General features: G+C 40.6%; 1 protein-coding gene across 4 annotated transcripts in view; it reads right to left on the bottom strand.

The window, feature by feature from the left end:
* Window positions 1-8,843: 8,843 nt before the first annotated feature.
* MPPED1 (metallophosphoesterase domain containing 1) overlaps window positions 8,844-26,960 on the bottom strand; it is a 75,745-nt gene continuing 57,628 nt past the window's right edge. For all 4 annotated transcript variants that reach the window (XM_034783568.1, XM_034783563.1, XM_034783587.1 and 1 more), the window contains exons 5-7: window positions 22,134-22,249; window positions 15,042-15,155; window positions 8,844-11,520 (exon numbers count right to left, since the gene is read on the bottom strand). In XM_034783568.1, the coding sequence (XP_034639459.1) occupies window positions 11,402-11,520; window positions 15,042-15,155; window positions 22,134-22,249 (349 nt within the window). In that variant the 3' untranslated portion in view covers window positions 8,844-11,401. The remainder of the gene's footprint in view (window positions 11,521-15,041; window positions 15,156-22,133; window positions 22,250-26,960) is intronic.

Below are 26,960 nucleotides of genomic sequence, written 5' to 3'. Positions count from 1 at the left end.
TAGGAGAGGCCTGGTTTGTATAACGTATGTGGACGTTTGCAAAGGTTTTGACAAAGTCCCTTGCAAAAGGGGCAATTCATGAGGGGAGAGGCCAAAGTACTGTCATCAGTTAGAGACTGGCAAAGATACAGGAAACAAAGAGTAGAAGTAAATGGTCTGCTTACAACATGGCCACAAGGCTAACACTGGGGTGCCTCCCAACTTTCTATACTGGCCTCAGGAGTTGTTTAATACAGGTATCAAAGGCGATGAATGGCTAGTTGGCTTAACCTGAAGGTGACATAAAATGTTTGTGGTTAGTGAAGACTTTAGTGGGTCCAAATAAAACTAGATGAATGGGCAGTGTGCCAACCATTATGGAACCTGAAGGGAGGAGCAAAGGTTGCAGGAGGGAAGAGTTTGGAGGAAGCACCAGGAAGTCAGTCTTTGTGTGCATGGCTAGAATGCTAACTTCAGATACATCTCTGAAATTAGTTCTCTTAATAAAGAGCTGTTTTACAAGTCCTTTCATGTTATTACCTAGCATATAGCACCATGGAAGATGGTGGTGGCAGTCAGTCTAGTGAGATCCACAGCAATGGACAGTGCGGTAACAAACAAAACAACACCTAGAAAGAAACAGAGCAAAAAGCAGCAAGGAGAGACTCCGACACTGGGAATGCTGAATTTTCAGACAAAAAAACCTTCCACGTGCATGGAAGCAAGAATCGAATCTATATACAGAGCTGACCAAGAGAGATAAGCGAAAACAAAGGTAAATCTTTTGTACTATCTTGTTCGCAAAAAAGGACAATAAGTGAGACTCTGTTACCAGGTATAATGCCCAAAACACTGGAATGGCTGATAAAAGTATTTCATGAGTTCTGTGTCCCCAGACAGAATGAGACTGTAACAGAAACTGGTATTTTTACCCAAAACCAAAGAAGGGATACTTTCGTTACAGAGCTGAGGACTCTTCCATCCACATGTAACGTTGGAGACATTAAAGATCCCCTAATTAGAGAGAGGATTGTTTATGGACTGTGTGATTTTTATCTTACAGGAGAGATTGTTGAGAGGAACAGAACTCACCCTAGAGAAATGCCTCCAAATGGCAAGGGCAGCTGAACTGCATCAAAACCATAACAGCTGATAATGCAGAACAAGAACATAGGCTCAAGCTAAAGGAACCCAAGAAGCAGGGCAGAGACTGACTGAGAATACAGGCATTATGGTACAGTGTATACACTGTGGAAAGCAACACAAAAGGCAGAAAGAGGAATCCTATCTTATGGGTAGTAGTACTTTATGTTCCAATTTTGCAGCTACCCCTCAGAGAAACAAGCAGCAGTTCACACAATGATTGAGGGTGTAAATATTTCCAATGAAGACCAGGATATCTGCAATGAGCTGTTAGATCTGGAGATGCTTATTATACATGCACTGCTAAAGAAGGCTGCCAGCCATTCAAATAGCATATTTGCAACTATGCTATTAGATCAACAGCCAGTTCAGTCCCAGATGGATTGTGGAGTCAGCTGCAATGCACTCCCAGCAAACACTGATAATTAGCAATATTAGACTGGAGAAATATGACCAGGTGCTGGTACGATAAAACCATTCTGAGGTCAGTGGGCAAATGCAAGTTGTCAGTAAAAGACCCATGAAACAAGAGACATTATCACCTGGAGTTTATAGTAGGCAGCAGGGCAATGCGAGCTATACATTTGATAGCAATACGGTACCACAATATCCTGAATGTGAGAGAAGGGAGAAGCGTCACCATGGGCCATGTCCAGAATATAAGGACATATTTTGAAGAGATGTACACCTAGAGACAGTGTGTGACACAGAATCAGTGTGTGTGCTGACTGCTGGTTTCTGAGAGACGCCATGCACTGTCTCCTTAAGGCACTTACTCCTGCTCTGTCCTGAGCCTGGGGGAGGGAGAGAGAGAAAGAGAGAGAGTGAGACAGAGACTGTGTGAGCTGGCTGCTGGGGAAGTCTCAGAGACCATGCACTATCTCTTTGAGAAAGGCACTCACTGCCCCGAGTCGATCTGTCCTCAGACTGCAGCAGCTCTGAGTCCTGAGCCAGGCTGTCCCCTCTCCCCTGCTCTGCAGAGATGGAGTGCAGGGGAAGGGGGACACCCTGACATCAGCCTCCCCACTCCTCCGCTCTGGACAGCCAGCAGGAGGGTCCTTGCAAAGCAGCAGAGGCACCTGAACACATGCTGCCAGATGACTGTGCATGCTCTGCTAATCAACTGCGTGGCACTTGAATCTCTCTTGGGCGGTCACCCAGCCGTGCAGCTTACAGGGAACATAGTGCAGCACCAGTCCTAATGTTTTACAACCCGGTGGTGCAGCTACAGCTACAGAGTGATGCCTCAGAAGGAGCAGCACTGATGCAAAGGCAGCAGCCCATAGCATGTGCTACTAGATCCCTGCCGGACACAGAAAGGGGATTGGCTCAGATAGAAAAGGAGCTAGCAGGAGCTGTGCTCTTTGGAAAGGAATAATTACATCAGTTCACCCTTGGGCACAAGGTAGATGTGACCACATTGTTCCCATCATTAAAAGTGAAGAAGACCTTTTCCCAGGGCGGGTTGGGATTTCATAAGGTTGTAGAGTCTCTCTCTGTTGTTGGGCACTGTACTCTTTGGCTCACCTCATGCTGATCCTTGTCTGCGCTCAACTGGGCATTTGCGCCTGGCCAGAAGATACACACCCCAGCTCATCTCAGGCATTCTTCTAAACCCAGACGTGAAATGTGTATCCATCTCATGATGTCAGGTCTGGAATCTGCTGGGATTACATCTTGGTCTCCTTTAAACAAAATCCCACCTTGTACACACAGGACATTTCTTGCCTGATAGTAGGGGGCAACCATCTGTGACTTGCTCTTTGAGATCTGGCCAAACCTGGAGTATGAACTGTTTTGGTGCCTGTAGCACCTCATCCTGCTCAGCGCTTGTTGGCTTCCTTGGAGCCTCCTGTAAGAGATACGAAGCTATTGCAGAAATGTTGATAGACTCTATCTCTTGTTCTACAGAGCCACCGGTGTTGTAGTCTGGAAGGTAGGCCCTGCTCAAGTGCATCTGCCAACAGTAGTGACTTTCCTAGGCAGGAGCTTATCTGCACATCATAGCTCTGGAGTCTCAACATGTGTTGTAGTCACTTGGATGCACTCAAGAATGGCTTCTTCATGATGCTTCAAAATGGCTTGTGCTCAGTAGATTTCTACTCCAGTTTCTGGGAGGTGGACTAGCTAGAGGGCACTTAGGCAAGAATTGCGCTCAGGAAAGTGAAGGCAAATTTTGAAAGGTCCAACATACCCGACAGGCTACCCTCAGACAATGGGCTACGGAACACTGCAGCAAGATTCAAATGATTTAGGACCAAATGGGAATTTGAGAACAAGTCAGCTTCCTCTGAGTGCCCACAAAGCAATGGGAAGGCAGAGTTGGCAGTAAAGACAGCCAAGAGACTAACAGACATAAAGGGACCATCTGGAAATATTGGATCATAGCAATACACCCTCCCAAGGGCCCAGCACAGGGAAAGATGGGCCAGAGACTGAAGACTCTGCTTCCACGAGGGTCTGCTGCTGCCCAGCTAGAGGAATGATGGACAGAACACAGAGATAGTTAAGAGAAGACCAAGCTAAGGGTCAAAGAAGCCAAGGACCTGAGGCCACTACGCATACAGGGGAGCAGGTCTGGGTCCAGCCATCAAATAGCCATACAAAGCAATGGCAAAAGGCAACAATCTAAGCTGCAGTGGGGCACAGGCCACGTGAGGCAGTTATAGACTCAGGACAGTGGTAGAGACATAACTGAAGAATACTGCAGAGTAGTAGCAGATAGCTGACACACCCAGAGAGACAGGAAGGCCAGGACCCAGGAAGACATGGCAAAAGCCTCAGCCATCAGATGGCCTGGTGTAGGATAGTCAGAAGAAACAAGGTCTGTGAACTACAGGATGCCACCCAATAGAATGAAGGCAGCAATAGGGTGGAAGCAACTCCACCACCACCCCCAATACAAACAAGAAATAGGAGACTGTTTCAAAGACCTGCACACTTGAAGGAATACGAGGCCAATGGGCTGGTGGTAAAGGCCATGTCCCTTTAGTGGGCTTTGTACTAGTAATCTCTAGTCCCTGCACGTCAGCAAATGCTAGCACAAAAAAGCACAACAGCAAAAAATGGTAAAAGGAGAGAGATAGTAATGTGCATGGAACTTGTAGGGGGGGAGCACAGGTTGCAGGCGAGAAGAGTTTGGAGGAGGCACCAGGAAGTCAGTCTGTGTGCACATGGTTAGAATGCTATCTATAGTTGCAGCATCTCTGTCAATAGTTCTTCTGATAAAAGAGCCAGATTAATTTTACAAGCATGGAGTCCTTTCATGCAGGACCACCCTAGACCAAATGGTACCTCCTCCCATTTGTTAAACTTCTGAATACCTTATTTTTTATTGCATTTGTAGCCCATTTCGTGATTTGATGAACGATTTGCATGCATGATTTATCCCTGTCAAGTAAGATGATAAATTTGCACGCTAGCTTCTGTAAATCTGTATTTATTCATGTATTCATTTATAAGTAAAAACAAAAATTGTTTCTGCTAAGCTTATAGAAACTTTTTAATTTGAAGACTAACTGAAATGTGGTAACATCGAGAAATTGAACTGTGCACCAACATTGGGTGGACCAGTATTAAATAGTGTTACAGTAGGTGACAGCCTTAGAATGTTAACCCTAGTCCTGTAGTTCAAAAGGTCGCTTTTCTCACCTTTGCCCTCGCGAACTAAAGCACAATGTCAGAGAGATCCAAAGACTGGCCAATGGCATTTTCAAGTGATAAAATAACAAGTGATGTCAGTCTCTTGTTTGCCATCGTTGATCGAAGATATGTTCTAATGAGCCTGAGCTTTGAAAAGCTGCGCTCACCAGTCGTGACTGTGACTGGCAGCGTGAGCAGACTCATCAAAGTTACCCACACATTAGGAAAAGTGTCCTTCGGCTCTGCATCAGGAACGAATTGGAGAACTTGGAATGGAAAGTGCTTCCTGTGTGGCAAAATGTGATGGATTTTGTCCAATTCAACATAGAGGTCTTTATCATTGATGTCCGAACATTCCCCATGTGTCAGCATCTTATATACTGGCAAGGGCATGGCTGACAACATTCCAGGAGGATGGAGGAAAATGTAGTTCTCAGAAAGTCAGAAAGGTTCCATAATATTCTACAAAGGTCCAGAACATTCTAGGAGGTTGGTGAAAAATGAATCCTTATATGGAATACCTGCAACGTTACTTCAAACATTCTATTTTCCTTTTTGTTGCTAACAACAAAAACAACACCCCAAGCCCAGCAACCACGGCCCCTAACTCCAGCCCTGCTTTCACGTTTTCACCTAGCACATGGTACATGAAATAGGCGGCATGATGGCAAAGGGTATTTCATGTTGACAAATGCACACTGAAAGAAATAATTTGAAATACTTGTGCACTTTGCAGGATTCTAGATTAAATGTCACCTCTCAAACAAAAAGACCTGGAAATCATTATAGACAGTTAAATGAAACCCTCTGCTCAGCGAGCAGTAGCAGTTAAAAATATCAAACACAATGTTAAAGTGCATAAAACCAGGATAGCAAATCATATGGAAAATATTATAGTGTCATGATATAAATGAATGGTAGACCCTAATCTGAAATACAGCAATCTGCCTACCTACTTCACTCTCAGGATAACCAGGAATAGAGGGGTTCAGAGGCAGACAACAAAAATGTTTACTGGTAGAGAGACACTTCCTTATGGAAAAAGATTGAATAGATTGCAACTGTATAATTTATATACTAGATGAATAAGAGATGACACGATCCAAGCATATGAAATAATGAATAGCATAAAGAAGGTAAATCAGTGGTCCTGTTTATGCTCGCTCTTCATACAAGAACAAGAGGACAGTCAGTGAAACTGAGGGGGCAGCAAATTTAAATGGATACAAGGTAATACTCTTCTCTTTTTTTTTTTAACACCCAGTGTATTATTAGCCTATGGAACTGTGACAAAGTGGGAATGTTCTTAATGTTTTCTCTGAATACTATGTGTGTGTGCCTCAGTTTCCCCTATGTGTTGCACAAGTATCTAGGTGGTGGGGTGAGGGTGTGTGATCATTTCTGAGACTCCTAGCAGGCAGGTGTGACTGCTGATTGGCTGACTAGGCACAGAGAATGGCCGACACTCTGTAGCTTGGCAGCTGATGGCCGAAGCCCATCCTCTGCAAGGAGCCAGCCGAAGGTGTTGGAGAAGTAAGAGGGGGAGAACAGGTGACTGGTTTGCTCGGGAAAGAGACAAAGCATGCAGCTGGGCATGACTGAAGCTGGGTGGTTAGAAGCGAGTCGGTCTCCTAGTTTGGAATTCAGGGCGGTGGGAGCCCTGGGCTCTGGATCTCCCCAAGGCGGATTTTGCTGAATGTTCCTAATTTCTGTGCTAACAAGGTCTGGTTTACACTGTGTTCCCAACGACTAATAAACCCTTCTGTTTGCCAAGCTGGCTAAGAGTCACTGCTAACTGCAGAGGTGGGGTGCAGGGCCCCTTTCGGGGAGTGTGTAAGGCTTCCCCAGGTGTCCCATCCAGATGGACTCACTGCAGGGAGCTCATGGCGTGAACTGGGGTGCTGAATGCTCAGAGGTCAGACCCAGGAGGTGCTTGCCCTGGTGAAAGTGTGCTCTGCAGGGGGAGAGACTACCCTAGAGTCCTGTCTGACTTCATTCAGAGCACTGAGCCTGTGACTCCGTGACAGCAACTCACTGCTCCAAGATACCTTTGAGTCAAGGAGCTTAGTAGGTTTCAGGAATGGACTAGGTATTTATCTAGATGGTAAGAGCAGCCAGAGTTACATAAGGCTTCATATATTTTTCAGAAGAAATACTAAACCCTCAGACCAACCACTAATTGATAAGGGTAATGAAGAACCTTCCCCATCAGCAGGTTATTCCAGAATTGTTCACTAAGGGGTTTCTTGCATATTCTTCTGAACTATTGGCTGTTGCCAGAGATAAGATCCTGGATGGGCTGGACTATTGTTTTGCACAATTCCAATGTTTCTTCACCTTCTATACGTCTGCGCCCTTCCTTTTTCCTTGAGCCAAACAAGCCCACTGCTATCTGGTTATCCCTTCCTGCTTTCCTCCCATTCCACTGAGTCCCAAAATTGTCTGACACACTCAAGACCCAACCCAGCAGGTCTAGAGCATCACAGCTCTAGCTACCGTTTCTTGACATCAGCCTCACTTCTCAAACAGTTGTTTGGGGACAGCAACAGTTTCTCTGTGTCTTCGGCTTCAGTTCTTGTTGAGAACCATCTTCTTACATCTAGTTCCCAGGCTTGATACATGTCAGGAACTAGCATCAAGGATAAGTGGGTGACAGAGGAAGGTGTATTCCTAGGGAGGCTGGGGATGGGGGAAAGCAGGTCAGACTGGGCTTGGTTGCAGAGTTTCAACTAACTCTCTTTCCTGGCAGCCAAACCTTTCCCGTTCTCCCAAGTAATTAGTTGTTAAAACACTCACTCATCCCCAGGAGTGTGAGAGACTTTAAATCACTTTTGTCCTTATCCATTAGCCTGTAGTGATATTCCCCCCCACCACCCTTTCCATGTTTGGAAAGGAACTGAAATTAACCATAGTGTTTAACAACACTGCCAACTTATGGTAAAGCATCATTCCTTCAAAGTGTGGAGAGACATCAGCACAGCTCAGGGAGTGATGTCAGCGGATTAACTCCCACTGTAAGTTAACAAAGGGAGCACAAACCATTGCCTTGATGTATGTGCTAAACATTCTTAACTTTTAAAAAAAAAACACCCACACATATTCTCAAAACTGGAACTATGTAGAATCTTTCCTTAGGGTTGGTCCACACTAACCCCCCACTTCGACCTAAGATAAGCAACTTCAGCTACGTTATTCATGTAGCTGAAGTCGAAGTATCTTAGTTAGAACTTACCGTGGGTCCACACGGCAGGCAGGCTCCCCTATCGATTCCGCGTACTCCTCTCACGGAGCAGGAGTACCAGCGTCGACAGCGAGCACTTCCGGGATAAATTTATCGCGTCTAGACAAGACGCAATAAATTGATCCCAGAAGATCGACTGCTTACTGCCGGACCCGGAGGTAAGTATAGACATACCCTAAGTAACTAATACTTTGGAATGGAGTTAAAAAAAAGAAGAGACCATCTTTCTTAATCTCCTCTTTGAGGTCCATACTGACGATACACTCAAATATTTCCAACACTCATACATTCCTCAAAGGGTTTTACCCGCATCCTAGTTATGGACCCCACAATCAAAAGTTTCCAAAGCTATTTTTGCTAAATTAGCCACATTAGCTTTTCCTAAAACACCATATTGTGTAATAGAAGGATTTCATATGTTCCATCCATGGGGATCTTTAATTACAAGAAACAGTTATTTTTCTCTTGTTGCAACCATCGGTTCCAACTCATTCTTTATTTTTTGCCCTAAGGCAAAGAAGTCTCTATTAAAGTTGTGAAGGCATTAAAGAGTGCATCTTTTGCTAAGCCAGCATGCATAGACATCCTTGTAATGACAGCTCTTGCAAGACTGTTTAGTATACAATCATGCACAAGGCTTAACACCTTCAAGTCCAGCTGATCTCCCACTAGTAGATTTTAGGTTTGTATGGTAACTGATCCACAGTACAGAGTGCTTTGACACCTAAAATAAAGGGCAGATGTGCTGTATTTTACAGTAAATATTTTACTACCATGCCAAATGGAATGTCTGATAGATGTAAAGGGAACTTGTTTTTTTTTTTAAGATTTTATTTGTCTAACATGCTTGACAAAAAAATTACAACATCAAGTTATGCCAAAATGATTAAATAACCTTTAAGCTTTCATGCCGCAAGTCTTTTAATGATAACCTTTAAAGTAACAGCTGCTTTCAAATAATTTTTTCACATAAAATACATAGTATTTTGAAGATACCTTAGGAAATTTTTTTTGTTAAGAGCATGTTTTATGGTTGACATAGAAATATTGTTGCAGCTAATAAAAGCTTCCCCCCCTTAACATTTTAGTAACAAGTGCTGAGAGTGAATGTAAACATTTCAGACTTCTTTAACATACAGCCAGTTTCCTGCCACACTTGTTTCATAAAACACTTGAATTGTGACTGGTTAAGACACTTTTAGTCTAACGACACACTATCATTTTTCTTCCCGTTGATGGTCAAAATCAGTAATAGGCTATTAACTTCCAGCCTTGCTGATGTGGGCTGATCCTACAACCCTTACACAAACAGTTCTTGCAAAAATAGTCCCATGTAAATCTACTGCAGACCGCTCACGTGCATATAAACCATTCACATAAGAAAGGGTTACTGGATGGGACCCACTGTTTGCTTTTTAGTTTCAGCAAAGAGCAGCAAACCATGTTCGGTCCTAATTCACTGAACAGCTTACAAGAAATGAGAGCTTTGTGGCATGTCATGTTTTTGGGCATACCAGTTTGGATAAAGTTACTAGGCTCAAACTTAATTGCTTCCCAGCACCAGGTGGGGGAAGAGTTTTTCCACATATGAAGCATTGGAAATGAACCTAGTGTCCCTCCCAGATTTGACTTTGAGGCTCAAGCTTTCAGAAATAGTGGCCCTAGTTGTGCATGTGAATAATGTACATACAGCTGCTACATGCAAAGCTCACATTTATGTCTTCATATTGAGCGAGTGTGTGTGCAAAAGGGCACTAACATGCACAATTACATAATCTGTGTGTGCAAATGTGGGCTCTGCACATGCACTGGGTACATGCATGTTTTTTTTCTCCAGCATCGGTGTCTGAATGCCTCACCCATGAGCTTTGCCTAATGGGTGTGAAGGGTATTTAACACATAGAGCCTGTTAGTACCACAATTCTGAAAATCCATATCCAAAGTATCATACCCAGATAATCGCAGTTAAGGCAAGAGGTCTCCATTTACTTTCTTTGAAGTTGAAGAAATTGGGTAAGGTCAGGACAGAGGCCCCTTTTCCTTTAGGGCATATTTGGGGGGTTAAAATACTTCATGGTTTGCTTTTTAAAGTGAATTTTTGGGCTACTGTAAAGTGCTGGAATGAAAACTCTGCCAACTCAACTCCTCTGTGAATCCACAGACACAGAGCATGAGCAGTGCTAGTTCTCACATCTGGATGGGCTGTATCTAGGGGTTAAAAAAGATTTCAGTCGCCTGGGTTCATTTAGTTCTTGGTCTCTACTACCACTGTTCACAAGGAGGCAAATGATGGGGCTTGTGATGTGGACACCTGCGCTGGACGAATTGCAGTGAGCTCACCATTCATTTCACCCATGCTGCTGAACAGCTATTAGAAGGTAAAGGGCCATCCTTGGGGTAACTCCATCAAAGTCAGGGGCGTTAACCCAGGGATGAATTAGCTCAGACTTTTAATCATTCCCAACCTAGGCCAGATTCAAAGCAGTGGCCTTATGAGAGGCTGCCCATCCCTTTACCAGTTCTTTAAACCAAACAGTCCCGCTAGCTACCTTTTAAAACCACTACTGAACATCACAGCTTTCCTATTTTATTTTAAATCCAATCACAGATCAGCTCTCATGTTAAACCACATGGAACTCTTTAAAGAAAAAAAGGGAAATGACATTTTTCAGAGCTTACAAATGCCTGAGTTTGTACTGCATTTAACACCATCTTCCTTCTAGAACATTCAGCTGTTTACCACTCACTGGCAGTATGCACCATTTCCTCTTCCATCTGTAATGCCAGATGTGTTGCGACTGCATTACAGAACAGCGATTAGGACCTTCTCCTGCACTGGCTTTGAAAGCATGCAAGGGCACAAACTTCAGAAGGATTTGCAATAATAACTGGCTTCTTTTAACTGGTTCAATACAGTACTTGTGTATTCTTGTACTCTTTTCATATTTGCCATATTATTCAGCAAAAATATCAACATGATTTGATTTTACCAAATAGTCATTGGAAAATATTTTAAATGGTTACACCCTAGTCTAAACATTCACGTTTAAACTGTAAACATTCTTTAAGAAACACGCCTTTGAAAAGACTTTATACTTTTAATAAGTTCAATATATGGTAGATATAAAAAAAAAAAACAGTTCCCTACTCGATATATACGTGGAATGCATTCACTAGTATTTTAATGCTGAAATTTTAAAGTCCTTAATCGGCTTCTGGCAGATATTGGCACTAAAATGTCCATTCATTTTCATCACTCAAATTTGGTTGTGAAGAATTAAAAGAAAAAAAAATAAAGGGTCTTTGCTTCTTCATTGAACAGTTCATCATCATGTTTCTTAGCCAGCAATAGAAAATTGCTTGTGTGATGGGTACATCATTAAATTCCTATAACAATCATGTGTTCCTTGGAGTAGGTAAGTCAATAACTATAGGTGGATTGAGAGGCTGGTAATTCACAGTGCACACTGACGCATTCACATAGGTAGTAGTTCCATCAGCCATTACCCCATAGCCTACAAAGAAAACAAGTTCTAGTTACTACTATTATTCACTCATATATTGCCACAAATGGAAGTGGCATTGAATAGTGCTACATCCAAACGCTCAAGGATTTAACAGGGCCATATTCTGCTCTCTGTCACACTAGTGAAGCTTCCATGAGAGTAGTAATAATACCTGTGTAACAGAAGAATTTGTGCATCCTTTTAGATTGTAAAAGAAAGCGAAAGAGAACTCTCCAGCGTGTACACGTAGCGTGATATTGTAGCCACTGAAATGTGAAGTCTTCACAAAAAAGTTTAGTAACTTTAATATTTCTCTTTGAAAATCAGTTTTAAAAAATATTCTCTCTCCCGTTTTAGAAGAGGGTGGGAGCTAGGCTGTACTTCAGGCTTTAACACACTCAAATCCCTGATTTGTTGGAAATCTCACATTCAGAACTTGTTGAAACCGTCACCTTTTGGGGCTGATATTTCCTAGGCTTGGTTTCTGCTCAAAGATAATTTTTTGTTTTTTTTTTTAAAGAAATGTTGAGTGAAACATTTTTGGACTTATGGAAAAATGAACATATTTTTTCCATTATAAAAGAATTCTAATCACTTACGAAAAGAAAAAAAAATCAACTGGGCTTCAGCAAAACCAGCAGAAGCATGAAATCCACAATTTGGCATGGATATAGGTATGCCATGGCTTAGCATGAAAAAACTCGGTTTGATGTCAAGGTTTGAATATCTGAAAACTATGTGCTCACTAGAAACTGTCTTTAATGGGCTTTATCCTACTGCCACTGAAGATAATGGTGACATTCCAAATTCCTTCAGTGGGAACTTGATTGGATCCAATGTGTGTTGTACACTTAAACATACCGGAGAAGTTCTAGGCATGTATATGTAATTACCTAAGTGCCTGACTGAGCTCCCATTGACGTCAATGGCAACACTCCCATGTCATGTCTACACTGCAGTTGGGAGGGAGCCGAATAAACAGTTGCACTAGTGGGGCTCAAGTGAGTGCACCAAACACAGCAGTGTGGCTGTGGCAGCTCAGGCAGTGGTGACCTGACCCCCTGAGTCTGAGCTCGCTTGACTGGTTGAGTGTCCACTGAAGCCACACCAGCCACACTGCTATTTTTAGTGTGCTAGCTCAAGCCAAGCTGTCTACTTGGGCTGGGAGGCTTGCCCCCCGCTGCAGTGTAGACATACCCTCATAAACTTCAGTGGGGATTGAGTCCAGCCTATGTACACTCTCTTGGGCCACAAACTCCATGAAATAACAGCAGATTCTTTTATTTTCTTTAAAAAGTCAACAAACTCAATGCTACAAACTGTGGGTCCAACTGCGGTCTGCTCATGGAAAACCTTACAAGCAGAGGACTTCAGCAAGGATGAAAACTCTGTCAGGTTCCTGTCACGGAGATTTCTCCCAATCATTTCTGGTTTGCCACAGAACAATCGTTGGTTGTGAAACATGAACCACAGAACATAAACATGAATTGCAGTTAACATTGCTAGGGGAAGTTTCAGAATGTTCTCTCTCCCTCTCCAAGTTCTTAAAACACCCAATCACCATGGTACCCAGTAACTAAAATGTTAATTTTTGTGTATGATTTATAATATTGCACTTTTCATTCCTATCATGGAGACTCCTGTATCACGACCCCACCTGAGCCCTGGCAGGAGCATGGGAAATAGGATTTTAGATGACATTACTGTAGGCTGCCTGTCATGGTGACAGGTGGGGCATTTTTGGCAGTAGCAGCAGTTCAGAGGAGGAAGTGGGGAGGAAACAGTCAGTTCTTTATTCCTCCTGGATATTTAGCAGATGACTGCTGTAGATGTAGCTGTGTTTAGTCAGGGGAGGATATCATCTGTTCATACCATGCACTCACTTTGCAAAGAGCACATTCATTTGCAGAGGCTGTCTGTGAGAACTTACCTGGGAATTCTTCTCTGAGGAGTTTTACCATCCCACAGCAAAACAGGCTTGGCAGTTTCCCATTTGTTTTCTCTGAATTATGATAGTTTACAAGAACTCCCTGTCTCTTAACTCTGCTACGTACTGCGACTGAAATGGTAACTGAAATAAGTTACCATTCTTTGAGAGTCAACGGTTTTTTCTTTGGTGAGCCAAATTCAGTCATGGGGTAAGCAGATGCAACTCTATTTACCTCACAGGAGCTTACAACAGGTCATTTACACCAAGTTTAAATTTACTTGGCCTATAATAAACTAAAGGGATAATGTTAATTTTAAAATGGGTTTTGTCTGAAAATTGTTCACAGTCTTATAAGTAACCTCTAAGACTGCTGTACCTGAAAGTGATCTAGAGAAGAGTCATTCTCTCTGTGCATTCAATTTGTTTACTTTGTACATTTGACAGCACTTTAGAAATCACCTAGTGACAGCCTTGTCATCGCAAGGAATAGGCAGTGCTTGTACTCTAGGCTGTACACCTTGCAAGATATGAGTAAACACCATAAGATGTATTCTTTCCCCTTTTCTTTGATTGTTAATATGATCCCACTACCATTGACTTCAATGGGAGTAAGATGGATCCCAGTTAATGATTTATAAGAAGGGAGTCAAGTATCAAGGGGTAGCCGTGTTAGTCTGTATCTACAAAAACAACAAGGAGTCTGGTGGCACCTTACAACGCCTGCATCTGTAACTTGCACTCTATGCATCCGAAGAAGTGAGGTTTTTACCCACGAAAGCTTATGCCCAAATAAATCTGTTAGTCTTTAAGGTGCCACCAGACTCCTTGTTGTTTTTATAAGGGAGTTCATTTCCCAATTGAATGCCAAATGGTTGAGAGAACATCCTTGGTGGGTCTGTGCACTGAACATTTAACCTGTTAAAAAAAAAATCTTACCCCCACAGAGCCAGTGATGACTCCCTAGTGCTCTGACACACACACTCACACAAACACTGAAGAAACGATAGTGTCTCAGGTTGCTGGAGAATCCTGAACTCGCTGATGAGGAGATAATTTGTGCATGTACCATGTATTAGGATGAAGAGTGGGAGGAACCTCTAGAGTTTTATGGAGTCTCATTTTAGCTTTGTATTTATTTAGACCCTTCTAACCCAGGATCTCAGTAATTAAACCTTAGAAATCCCTAAGGATTTTAGAGAGAAAGTGAGATGCCGAGAGATTACATGATTTCCCCAAAGTCACACAGTGATTCAGTAAGGAGCAACAAATAGAATCCCGCAATCCTAACTTATAGTCACCTAGTAGACCTCTACACTTGTTTTGAACCAACTGGATCAGTAGTTCATATGGAACTGTAGGTATAATCCCCATTTCACAGATATGGAAACTGAAACAGAGATGCCAAGGCCCAAATATTCATACTTGAATGTTAGATACTCATATGCCTCTTATTCACCTAAACAAGTGGCCTGACTTTCAGAACTGTCCGTTAATTTAGCTGCCTATCTTTAGCAACTCAAGTTTGAAAATGTTGGCCATACTGTGCAGTGACTTGGGTGCAGTTGGTTTTAAAAAATCAGAGAGAGACAAGCTTGCTGACCTTCATGGATATGTCCAAAAACATGAAGTCGTGGCTGTATTCGTCTCTGGACTGTGTTCAGCAGCTCAACACATCCTACCCTCTGCATTTTCTTAGGAACCCAGTCTAGAAAACCTTTGAAGAAGAAGAAAGATTAATAAACATAGATTTAAAAGGAGAGAGAAAGGAGTCACGTTATCTGTGAAACTTTACCTGGAAGATGCAAAATCATTCCTGGATTTTAACGTCTCTCTTAGTTTCTAGTAAGTGGCCACAGAATAATCTATTAAAATGAACATCTTCATTGCTCAGTGGAGGGGGAATGAAAAATATTTGAGGAATGAAAAAACAGTTGATCCAAAGGGATGGGATTAGAGTTATTCTTGCCAATATTTCCTTTTTAAAGGAAAGATTCTTCCAAGAGATTTTAAATTAAAAACAATTAAACCATATTTGCTCTATTTAAGGCAAACACTCTAAGTTTTATCCATCCCTGCTACATTTTAAGAAGCTTAGAGCAAAATGTTCAAAACTAGTGCCTAAAGCTAGGCCTCTAAACCGACATTTAGGCTTTTAAATCTAGAGTCAGGGTCTAATTTTAAGCACTGAATATTTTGATCTTAACTTATGTAATGTCTTTGGTGTTGCTAATTATTAAACCAAAACATACTGGCATTGGGGGTTAGATATTTCCATTTTCATACATTAAAATGATTGCCCACTACATCTGCTTGTAAAAATATTTTTCTTTCTCCCTAAAAAGTGTTGACTTTTTAATTAAAAAAAAAAAAATGGTTTTGGTTTCCATTTTTTGTTTTTGTTTTTGCCTGTATGAAAAAATCAAAAATTTTCAAGGAAAGCAGGCACTTTGTTAAAGTTACATTTAGTTGCAAACCCAATTTTTCCATTAAAAAAAATGACAATTTTCTTTACCAGCCCTATCGGCTACTTCAGAAAGCAGAAATAACAGCAAATCTGAACAGAGAGCACTAAAAATACTCTTTTATTAATGGCACCAAAGTGTTAAAATGATACTAAAAACTGTATCCACATCTGTACCACCAGGAGACTGATCTAACTCCCAGTTAAGTCATTGGGACTTTCCATTGACCTGATGAGACAAGGATCTGGCTCCAAATGATGGTCTTGGTTGGGCTGGAGGCTGGAAATTTGATTAAAATTATCATATTTTTAAATATCCAAGACTATATGGCAGCTTTAAACATGGGCCCATGTTAGGTGGGGGAATGAGCAGAGACCACACTGCAGCAGGAATCCCTGGAGGCATTGTGGCTGAGTTGGTCTGAATTCCTGAAGAGCCTGTGGGAGCACATGCCGGGACAGAAACTCCAGCATTCAGCAGCTGAGCTCAACTGGCAAACACAAAAGGATAGTGGGGCCATAATCCAGCCCTCACCTTGTTGCTTTTGGGAAATCTCATGAAACTGCCAGGATCATTGTACCTCCTCCCAAAGTCTCTGCTGGCCCCTTTGCAGAGGCATGCATGTGTGACTGTTGTATTTACCTGTATGGGATGCAGGGTTTTTGTTAAAGTTATTTTACAATGAAACCTAAATGCCCAGTCTGGACAGCAAATTGTATTTATAAACGAATGTCATTTCAGAAGGGATGCTAATTGTTCACTAAATCATAGTACTTTCTTCAAAGCGATAGTGTAACCTAACCAGGATGCAGGGCCGCCAAGAGCGGGTTTGGGCCCCGGTGAAATTTTTTTTTCAGGCCCCCAGCAAGGGTGGACTGGCTAAACAGGGCCGACGAGGGGGGGAGAGCCGGGCCCCAGGTCCCCTTCCGGACCGCCGGGCCCCGGTAATTTGTAGCGGCTTCTCCCCCCTCTAGTTGGCCCTGCCAGGATGTGACACTTGAAGTGTGAAAACATCATCTCCTGTATACCTGTGTGAAAGATGGAAGAGCAAAGAGTCCAGAGGTGTGCAGGGAAATGCTATTCTGCAGTGCAAATTGGAATAATTTAGTTAATTTCTGTTGGTTTGGAATGATCTAATTGTTTTGTGCTGCCACATCTCTGCCACTATCATAAGATGTTGCTTCCAATTTGGGGTACCTAAAACATACACAATTTTGTACTATTCTTTAGATTTATTTATCCTTCCGTTTGCATTATGTGCCTATTGCACATTTCCATAGATACATTTCAAGGGTGTTGTGATATCTTGCATATATACAGGGCTGAGAGAATAAGGATGAGCCAGAGACATACATGTACTGGATGCAGTTTTCAAATTATGGTACAGGGGGCCTGCTCCAACATGGCTAACAAGGAATTAAGCCATTTATTTCAATGAGACCAGAAATGGAGCACTCAGTTGGAAGAGTGCACTACATGAAAAATGGATATATACCAGCCTAATGGCAGATTCGGACACCCACATGTTTGCATTTCCGTGCCTATTTTTAAAAGTTGGTCTTGGTATATTTTAGGGTTTTGTGACTAAGGGTAAAATTTTCTGAAATGAGTAAATGACAGGTTCAAAAGTCCCATTTTTAAGAGTGACTAAGGCACTCCGAAATCTCTCCTTGAAAGTCAATGGAATCTAGGCTTCTAAGTGCTTAAGTCCTGTTTAAGAAAGGGTATTTTTGAAAATGTTATCCCAGGTCTTTTGGTGTAAATATCTTCACAGAAAATCCAGTTACATGCAACTTAATTACAGACACCAATGATCCTCATTAAACTCTGATATTTGACTCTGCTAGTCACTTTTGTCCTCTGTCAGTTTAAAATTTATTCCAGGAAATAATAGCAGTTCCTTAGCACGTCAAAATGAGTAGAGAAATTGTATCTTTCAGAATCCAGTTCAATCTCTTTTTCATACCAAGCAGATTATAACCCAGGTTTTTGTTATTTCAATGGTTTGAAACAGTTAATTGTCAAAACGTCTGTGGTGAACATGAAGGCAAAGGTATTTCCACTTCAAAAACTTTACAAACAAAAATTCATGAAATTAACTTCTCCATTAAATTAAGCATTATTCATGTTGAACATGTTTTTGTTTACATGCATTATCACCCTTCTGAATCCTTCCCATATGTTTGCTGCTTATTATATACACCTGACTACACAAACTAAGAATAATTGATTACACCTAGCTAACAATTAGAGTTCATCTTAGGGATTTTTTTTATGTTTGGTTATTTGAAACAGGTTTCTGCAACTGTCAGGAAAGTATAAATCTTTGTCACAGACAATCACGCAGACAGCTACAGATGAAGACTTAAAGGTGAAATGAAATCGATTATAAAAAAAAAAAAAAAAAAAAAAAAAAAAGAAAGGAAGAAAAGGAAAGAATGCTTGATGAGAAGCCAAAGAATCCTTAACTTAATTCTTTACATGGTAGGAAACTGACTTTTAAAAAAATGAAATTAATACATATTCAAAAGAAACTTATTTTTGCTGTAGTATTTTTATTGTATTTCCAATATGACCTAATCAAAGGTAAGTGTCTCTCACACTGCTATATATTATGACCCAGTAATATATGGTATATCCTCATTAACAGGTGGCTGAGTACGATGACTGCAGATAATTGTAAACTCTTGGGGAACTGTCTTCCCAATATGTGTGTACAGTGCCTGGCACAAGGGGAACACGTATCCTGATTGTGGCATCTAGGCACTACCACGATACAAATAATGAAGAATAGTGACTCTGAGTAGGATTTTCAGAAGGGCCTATGTGACACAGAAGCACGATTCTGTTCAAAGTCAATGAGACTTGTGCTCCTGAATCCCTTTGGCACTTTTAAAATCTCACCAATTTATCTCTGTAGTTCTGTAACATCAGTTGATCAGGAGGGTATTTGTTCTGCTACAGGAAGGGGATGAATAGGGAGAAGAGAAAAGTGGATGGTGGGCAGAATTAAGACATACACTTAAGGGAAAAAGAAAAGGGGAGAAGAAAGGAGGACATGATTTCATGAGGCACCAGCTCAAAAGAGGGATATAATCAGTAATAGGACTCAACCTGAGAGGCCACATTGCAGCACCCTCTTTTGGACCACATACAGAAGAGGGTAGTTGTCCTCTGAGTCATTAAACAGACAGGAACCACCTATTACGGGAGTCTCTAAACCTAATAAAAAGAACAGGAGTACTTGTGGCACCTTAGAGACTAACAAATTTATTTGGGCATAAGCTTTCATGGGCTAAAACCCACTTCATCGGATGCATGCAGTGGAAAATACAGTAGGAAGATATATATACACAGAGAACATGAAAAAATGGGTGTTGCTATACCAACTCTAATGAGACTAATCAATTAAGGTGGGCTATTATCAGCAGGAGAAAAAACTTTTGTCATGATAATCACATCAGCCACACCATCAGAGGCTCGTTCACCTGCCAATGTGATATATGCCATCATGTGCCAGCAATGCCACCCTGCCATGTATGTTGGCCAAACCGGAAAGTCTCTACGCAAAAGAATAAATGGACACAAATCAGACATCAAGAATTATAACATTCAAAAACCAGTCGGAGAACACTTCAACCTCCCCAGTCACTCAATTACAGACCTAAAAGTCACAATTCTTCAACCAAAAAACTTCAAAAACAGACTCCAATGAGAAACTGCAGAACTGGACTTAATATGCAAACTGGACACCATTAAATTAGGCTTGAATAAAGACTGGGAGTGGATGGGTCATTACACAAAGTAAAAACTATTTCCCCAGGCTAATTTTTCCCCTACTGTTTTAAATGGGCCATCCTGATTATCACTACAAAAGTTTTTTTTTTCTCCTGCTGATAATAGCCCACCTTAATTGATTAGTCTCGTTGGAGTTGGTATGGCAACCCCCATTTTTTCATGTTCTCTGTGTATATATATCTTCCTACTGTATTTTCTACTGCATGCATCTGATGAAGTGGGTTTTAGCCCACAAAAACTTATGCCCAAATAAATGTCTCTACGGTGCCACAAGTACTCCTTGTTCTTTTTGCTGATTCAGACTAACACGCTACCACTCTGAAACCTCTAAACCTAATGTAACAGTGAGAATCACTGCAGGCATGGCAGTAGCAGCTCTTGCTGGGTCACTTGTCGATACCCCATGCAAACCTGACAGCGACCTAACAAAATCTGTAAGTTAAAGGGAAATACATTTAAAATCCATAAAAGGAAATGCTCCTTTTTGCAGCATTATAGTCATACTGTCATAGGAAGTTATCTAAATTGTGTGGCTGAATTTGCAAGAGCATTGGATACTTTTATGTTCATTAATAACATTTGTAGTTATGCAGTCTAAGACCAGGATAATAGTAATCAACTTCCAGGTTAAAATAATTGCCCGTGGAGGTCAGAAAGGAATTCTGTTTCCAACCCATCCATGCACAGCCTAATACATAGCTGGGTGCAATACGGTGAGGAGGTTGGCACTTTCCTTTGGAGTGCCACAGAGTGGCTGCTGCAGAAAAGTAAATAACATGTTAGGTGGAGCAATATTTTGATCCAACTCATTAAAGGGTTGCAGACCATTCAGCGCGGAACATGAGTTGTCCATAGATACGTTAATATAGACAAGACACCAGGAAAATAAAGCAAAGAAATATGCAACATTTCTCAGAAAAGCCATGGAGGATGGTTGAAGATAAAAAACAAAATAGGATAAATTCTCAGACTAGTTGATAAGTGAATTACAAACACTAGATATGTGGACATTCTTTGGAATTGACAAAGGATAGGGTTTTCTCATGACTAATCAGATGGAAGTTTGGGAGTTTAAGAATAAAAGACAAAGTATTTCAAATGTTTTAAGTTGTTTTATTTGGATTTATAAATGGGTCCACCAAAAATCCAATACTAACCATTAGGCTACCATTTGGGATTATCTGCTATGCTAAATGTTTAGGGCTAACAGCTCCAGACCTGCAAGCACTGAGGGATGAATGGCTGTTACCAGTTTTTAGGTTCCAAGTCCATATACGGAATAAATCTGATGACTGGAAGTGAGTAATGGATTAAACACAGAGTCTTATTGGGAGAACAAAGGTTTACAAAGAAGAAATCCTTATCTCCAAAGCTTCAGTGAAGCACTTAAAGCAAAATCATTTTATTCTAGTGAAAAACAAAACAAAACAAAACACTTTACATACTCTACATGAAAATTTTGAAAGAGAAGGGGAAAAAGTGGTGGGAGGGAGGATTTTAGCACTTAGTGAAATTGTGGACTGAAAGGAGTCTTAAGTTTAAAAGTCAAATTCAGCAGAGCACTTAAGCATGAATTTCACTTTATCATGATTAAATCTGAGTTTTGAGCATGTGTTTACAGTTAAGCATGTGTTTAAATGCTTTTCTGAATCAGGGCCAAAAAGATTTATGTTAATACTTTATTTCCATAATCGAGGTCAGATAACTATTATCAGGAAACATAATAAGCCCTCTACTTGTATAAAGATATATTTTATCTCACAATAATATTTGTAAAATGAAAATGTAAAATGATTCTTGTTGGCCTACACATGTCAGCAGGTCCTCTCTAAAGAATGGGCACCATAAGTGTGGCCATTTGGGTTCATGAGAAGGAAGCAGAGGTGGCAACTCATGAGGAAAGAAGGGAGAAATAAATACTGAATATTGGATGGAGGGGAATGCTACCATAAAAAGGTGGTGGGGAAGCTATATGTAAGAACTTAGGGCCTGATCCTCCATTCCTTGTCCAATCAACTCTCCTCAGTTATTTCAATGGAAGCTTTGAGTGGGCAAGGAACGCAGGATCAGACCTCTAAATTATGTAAGTATATTAGGCCTGATTCATCATTGTGTCACCCCAGTTTTGACACTGGTGTAGCTCTATTGATTTCAGTGGAGTCACATTGGCATGAAACTGGAATGCTAGATGCATCCGTGAATCAGGGCCATTGTTTCTTTATAATGTACATTAAGGCAAAATATTTCACATCCCCCGCTGAATTTAGGTAATAGCGATTAGAAACCTTGGGATGAAATCCTAGCCCCAATTCAATCCAGAGGAGCTTTGCTTTTGACTTCCCTGGGGCCAGGATTTCACCCCGTGTCTGAAAAGAGCACACAGTTACTATATCATTTGAAATATGTAACTAAAAGTGTTAATGTTTTCTTACCAAGAGGTGGTCCATGTGTTATAAGAATATCTATTCCATCTGGAATAAGGTTCCATTTCTCTAATAGTGCTTGGCCTCGTGGAAGATTAAAGCCCCAGCCATAAAACCAAGGTTGCCTGCCAAAAGAGGAGGAGAATGTCTTCAATGCTACTCATATGCATTGGTCATCTAATTAAAAAATGGAGACTGATTCTCTTCTGTTAAGGAATTTGGGGACACAAATAGCATTAGTTTCCTTCCCCCTACGTACAATGATACCATATCTGCATACAACCGTCATTATTTAATGTGCAGGAAATCAACAAGCTTATCAGCTTAAATATACAGTCTATTGTAAAATATTTATTGCATTCTTCTAATTGGTTTGAGAGGCAACAACTGTAGGAGTTGAAGTAGCCTACATAGTGCTATACCTGGAGTTCCATTATATCTGTTGGACCACCACTCTGAAGTGTGTGTGTGTGTGTGTGTGTGTGTATTATATTATAGCATGGCCTTCTTCCCACTTTGGCCCTGATCTTACAATTGAATGGGCCTGGGCAGAACCCTGCACACATACAGATCCAATTATGGGCTTGGGGCCATAATCCATATTATGTTTGGTTAACATTGGAAGCATCACACCAGAACAAACGTTTATTAAATTCATATATACTGTACAATTTTCCTCTGTCATCCACCACATTAATTGTTTATAAAATAAAATTTTACATATTCAAGATTTAGTATCTGATGAGAATTTATTTTAGGGTTGTTGTTTTTTTCAACACATTATTTATGGAACAGCTCATTATTAAGTGGTGGGATTATAATAAAGTCAGTCAGAATATAATTCATTTTTTATGCAATCCCATTGATGAAAAAGCTATATTTCATAGTAATATCACTGTGGCAAATTATGACTTACTGATGATGCTACAAGTCATGAAATGTGGGGCTAGTTTTGGGTTGCCTTTTTTTTTTTTTGACAGACTGACTGGTGTTCTGGGCATATCCATATATGGCGAACAACAAATGGGCTGCTGTGATTTAATAAGGTTTATGATAATTGCAGCCTTAGTGTTTATAAATATGTACACATCAACCAGAGTTCTCCTTCAGATCTTACTTTGTTGAAGAAAGCTTTCCACTCCCTCACGGCATCCAAATGAAAAAGCGAGATTTCTTTTAAACAAATTCTCTGAACTACTCTTTGCATCATGTATGGCAAAGACAAAAGAGAATGCTCATGAAGCTCTTATTCTTCCTCTTCTGATACTGATGCTTGACTACCACTTCAGAAATTAACACGTTGTCTGCAATCTTCGTGATCATCTATTTTTCACATCTCCTTTCGGAATGCTGTTAGACATGTGTATGCTGAAAATAACTGAAAAACACTGCATACTAAGAAATAAAGGAACACAGGCTATCCTAGAAGGGGAAGCAAACTGTAGTAGAAGAGCCCTCTAACAAGCAGAGCTTCTGCGGGAAGCTCCCCCTCCTTCCCATAGGTTAGAGGCCCAATTTCTCTAGAGCCCAAGTGTTCGGGCTCTGCAGTACTTGTTGAGGGTGGTGTCAAGCTAAGAGTCCATATCATGGTTCTGCATGGCCCTGGCTAACTGTTAGCCTTCTGTTTGAAAACCTAACTGGAAGTTTCTACTGTTGCAGCTGTGACCACCAATATCTCTCTCTTGGATCATTCCAGTCCCTGTGGTGGGAGACAAAGAGGGTGGGTACAGGAAAGAAAACTAATGGCAGCAAGGCTCCATTAGGAGACATGCTGACAAGGGTAGGGGTTGGCTGGGCAGCTCTACCTACCAAAGGGAGAATCAGGGATAGAACAGTGAGTTTCAGATCAGAGTTTTTTGATGGGCTTTTACCTTTCAGCGACTTTTTCCTTATGGGGTGCTCTCCCACCAGGAAGAGTAGCATGTGGCTCTAAGGTACATGGTTCCTCACCTGCCCACTGGTGGGATGGGAACTCTGCATCTATTCACTGGCTTATTCTGCAATAAGCTAGCAGTGATCTCTGCAGCCTTATTTACAGGTAAATATGGATTTGGCTGTCTTATATTAAGTCACTCTCTCCCTTGCCTTGCCGCCAGCCTGCATAGTTCCTCCAACTGTGAGAAGACTGGAGTCAACTGCCTCTATAAATGAAGGCAGTCTCATTTATCCAGAGAGAAGAAAGATGCTCCAGTGGTTGGGATACTAACTAAAAGCCCAGGTTTAAATCCCTGCTCTGGAACAGATTTCCTGTGTGAACTTGGTGAAGATAATAAAGATAAGTTCCCTACCTCACAGAAGTGTTGTGAGGATAAATATAATAAGGACTGTGACCTGCTCAGCTGTTACAGTAATAAAGACTGTATAAGTACCATAGAGATCTTACAGAGTTTTGGCCTGTTTCTTTGAAAAAAACAACAACAAGGCTGCAGCCCAACTCACAAATGCCAATGGCCTTCCTTCACTAGCGCCACAAAAGAAATCCTAAGATGGCTGGTATTCTGGTCTCACACTCAACAAATTTTATCTAGTCAACAAATACTGTTTAGCCACAGGCCCAAAATTAGTTTTCCACAAATATTCTTATGAACAAAACTTCATTTGCAAAACGTGAATACAAAAAAAGGGGGAAATGTGACAATTAACACTTCAGTTTCCAACTGACCTGAAATGTTCCTGAGACATTTTTCTCCCACCCCTCCTCATCCAGGCCCTAACTAATACCCTTTGGAGTTAGTGGGAGTCTTTCCACTGACTTCAGTGGGCACTAGATCAGGCCTTCTATTCCCATGCTCTACAGAGATCATCAATGAGTGTGGTGCACAAACAGGAAGCAAAATGTAACACAGCTGCTGTGCTCCCTGAGAAACAAATGGAGAGAAAAACACCAATATTTACCAAAGAGAAAAGGTAAGAAATCAGTATAGAAAAAATTATTTTAAAGATACATTGGAGCAAAAAAAAAAATAACCTCAACTGTCAAAGAACTTGACAGTGTCTCGTTGATTCCACTGAAATCCATAGGCTTATGGATCACATATATACATGTAAAATCCTAGTGGTTTGCCTGCCTCTATTAGGCCCATTATATACATACTCACTTTTTTTTAAGTGTGTTTCTCTTTCTGAATAGGCATGTTCTGCAGCTTATTTAGACAAGGAATATTGTCCCCTTTCCTCTCTCGCTTTGTGCCTGCAGTGCATATTTGCTTGAGTTAGGGGTTGGTGAGTTATGCATGCTGGAGCTGTTCTTTTGTGACTAGGAAGTGTTAGAACTTGTGTGATTTGCCATTATGCTGTCTTTTATGACAATCCCAGGAATGACAGAAATGTCTGAAATATTTCTGGCTAAAATCTGAAAGGATTCAGTGCATAATGTTAGTATTATTTATATTAAATAAATTCATACACTTCAATGCCCAAACCACACAAAAGTAAAATCATTTTTATGTGCAGAGGGATTTTATCCCTCAAGTCTCTTCTTGTGAAATGTTATTACAAAACAGCCATCAAAGTTTCTGTGCAGGAAAAAAAAAATCTACCCATATACACACGAACAATGGTCTGACCTGGAAATCATGTAAAGACAACTTTGTCTAATATTTCCATCCATCATAGAATGTGGAAGGAAAGTTACAGAGTTAAGATCTGATGCTTTTTTGGATCGCTTTTTTTAGTGTTTACTCAGTGAAAGTATAACTCTTTTATAAAATAGTTCACATAACTATCTATTTTACATTCATATACTTAGGGAGAAAAATCTGCTGGTTCTAGAAAAGAAAGGTGCAAAAAATGTATTTGGCAGTTAAACACCTATACCATGAATGTACTTCATGTTAGGAGCCAAGTACCCATGATTAACAGTGTACTTTGATTTAGGTTTTGCCTTCTTATAGCAAACAGCTATATCTTGTTGAAATTCAATGCTTTTATTATTATGACAGAAAAATGACTGACTACATATAAGGCTGTAGGGAGAAAAGTATATTGCAAGTGAATATGTTTACTGCACAATTAAGCTTGTGTTAAAAACACATGAACAAGTTTTACAGGTCAACTCGTCTTACGTACAAAAATGCCTGGATTCTCAAAATTTGTGCTAGCAATCGGATGTTGCTTTCTATACTGAATTTCTGTCTTTCTGTTCTAAAGAAACCATTGGAATAATTTTCTTACAGAATGATGGTTGCTATGACAACCATAGCAAATTTTCCTTTTCTGAAACAGATGTCTCATTTAGTTGAAAATTAGAATGTGAAAAACCCATGGGAAAAATTAATTCAAACTTTAACAGAACACTGACTACAATGTAATCTCTTATAGGTTAACCCCTTAACATCTTTCTGCACTCCTATAGTAACCTTCAAATAAACTAATTAAACCATTTTAACCTCCTATAAATGACCACCTTAGCTATCATTGGCACTTTAGTTTTCTTTGAAGTGTGAATTTCTCTTACCCATAATAACAGAGAAAAGTGGCATTAAAAGAGTGGTCAAACACATTACTCCCTTAACTATTTATCACTGTTTGTTCTTTTATTCAACCACCATTGGAAAGAGGAACAGTGCAGTTTGAGTGTTCTATTCTATTCTTCTGTCACTTAAATGGGGTATAACTTAGTTTTACATGTAATTTACTGGACAGGGCTGTCATTCATTACGTAAATCTGACCTGTAATTTATGTTAGAATTGAGGGTTTGTGTTCTTATACTGGTATACATCTCAAATTGCTTAGCAGATGTACTAATGGGTAAGGGATACACAAAAAGGGTACCGGAGTGGGCAAACCAAGCAATATATATGTATTCTCCTATCAGAAGAAGTGAGAGACTGAAA

This window comes from Trachemys scripta, chromosome 1 (assembly GCF_013100865.1).
Source record: "Trachemys scripta elegans isolate TJP31775 chromosome 1, CAS_Tse_1.0, whole genome shotgun sequence".
NCBI classification, from domain to species: Eukaryota; Metazoa; Chordata; order Testudines; family Emydidae; genus Trachemys; species Trachemys scripta.
This window is presented reverse-complemented; position numbering and strand designations above follow the sequence as displayed.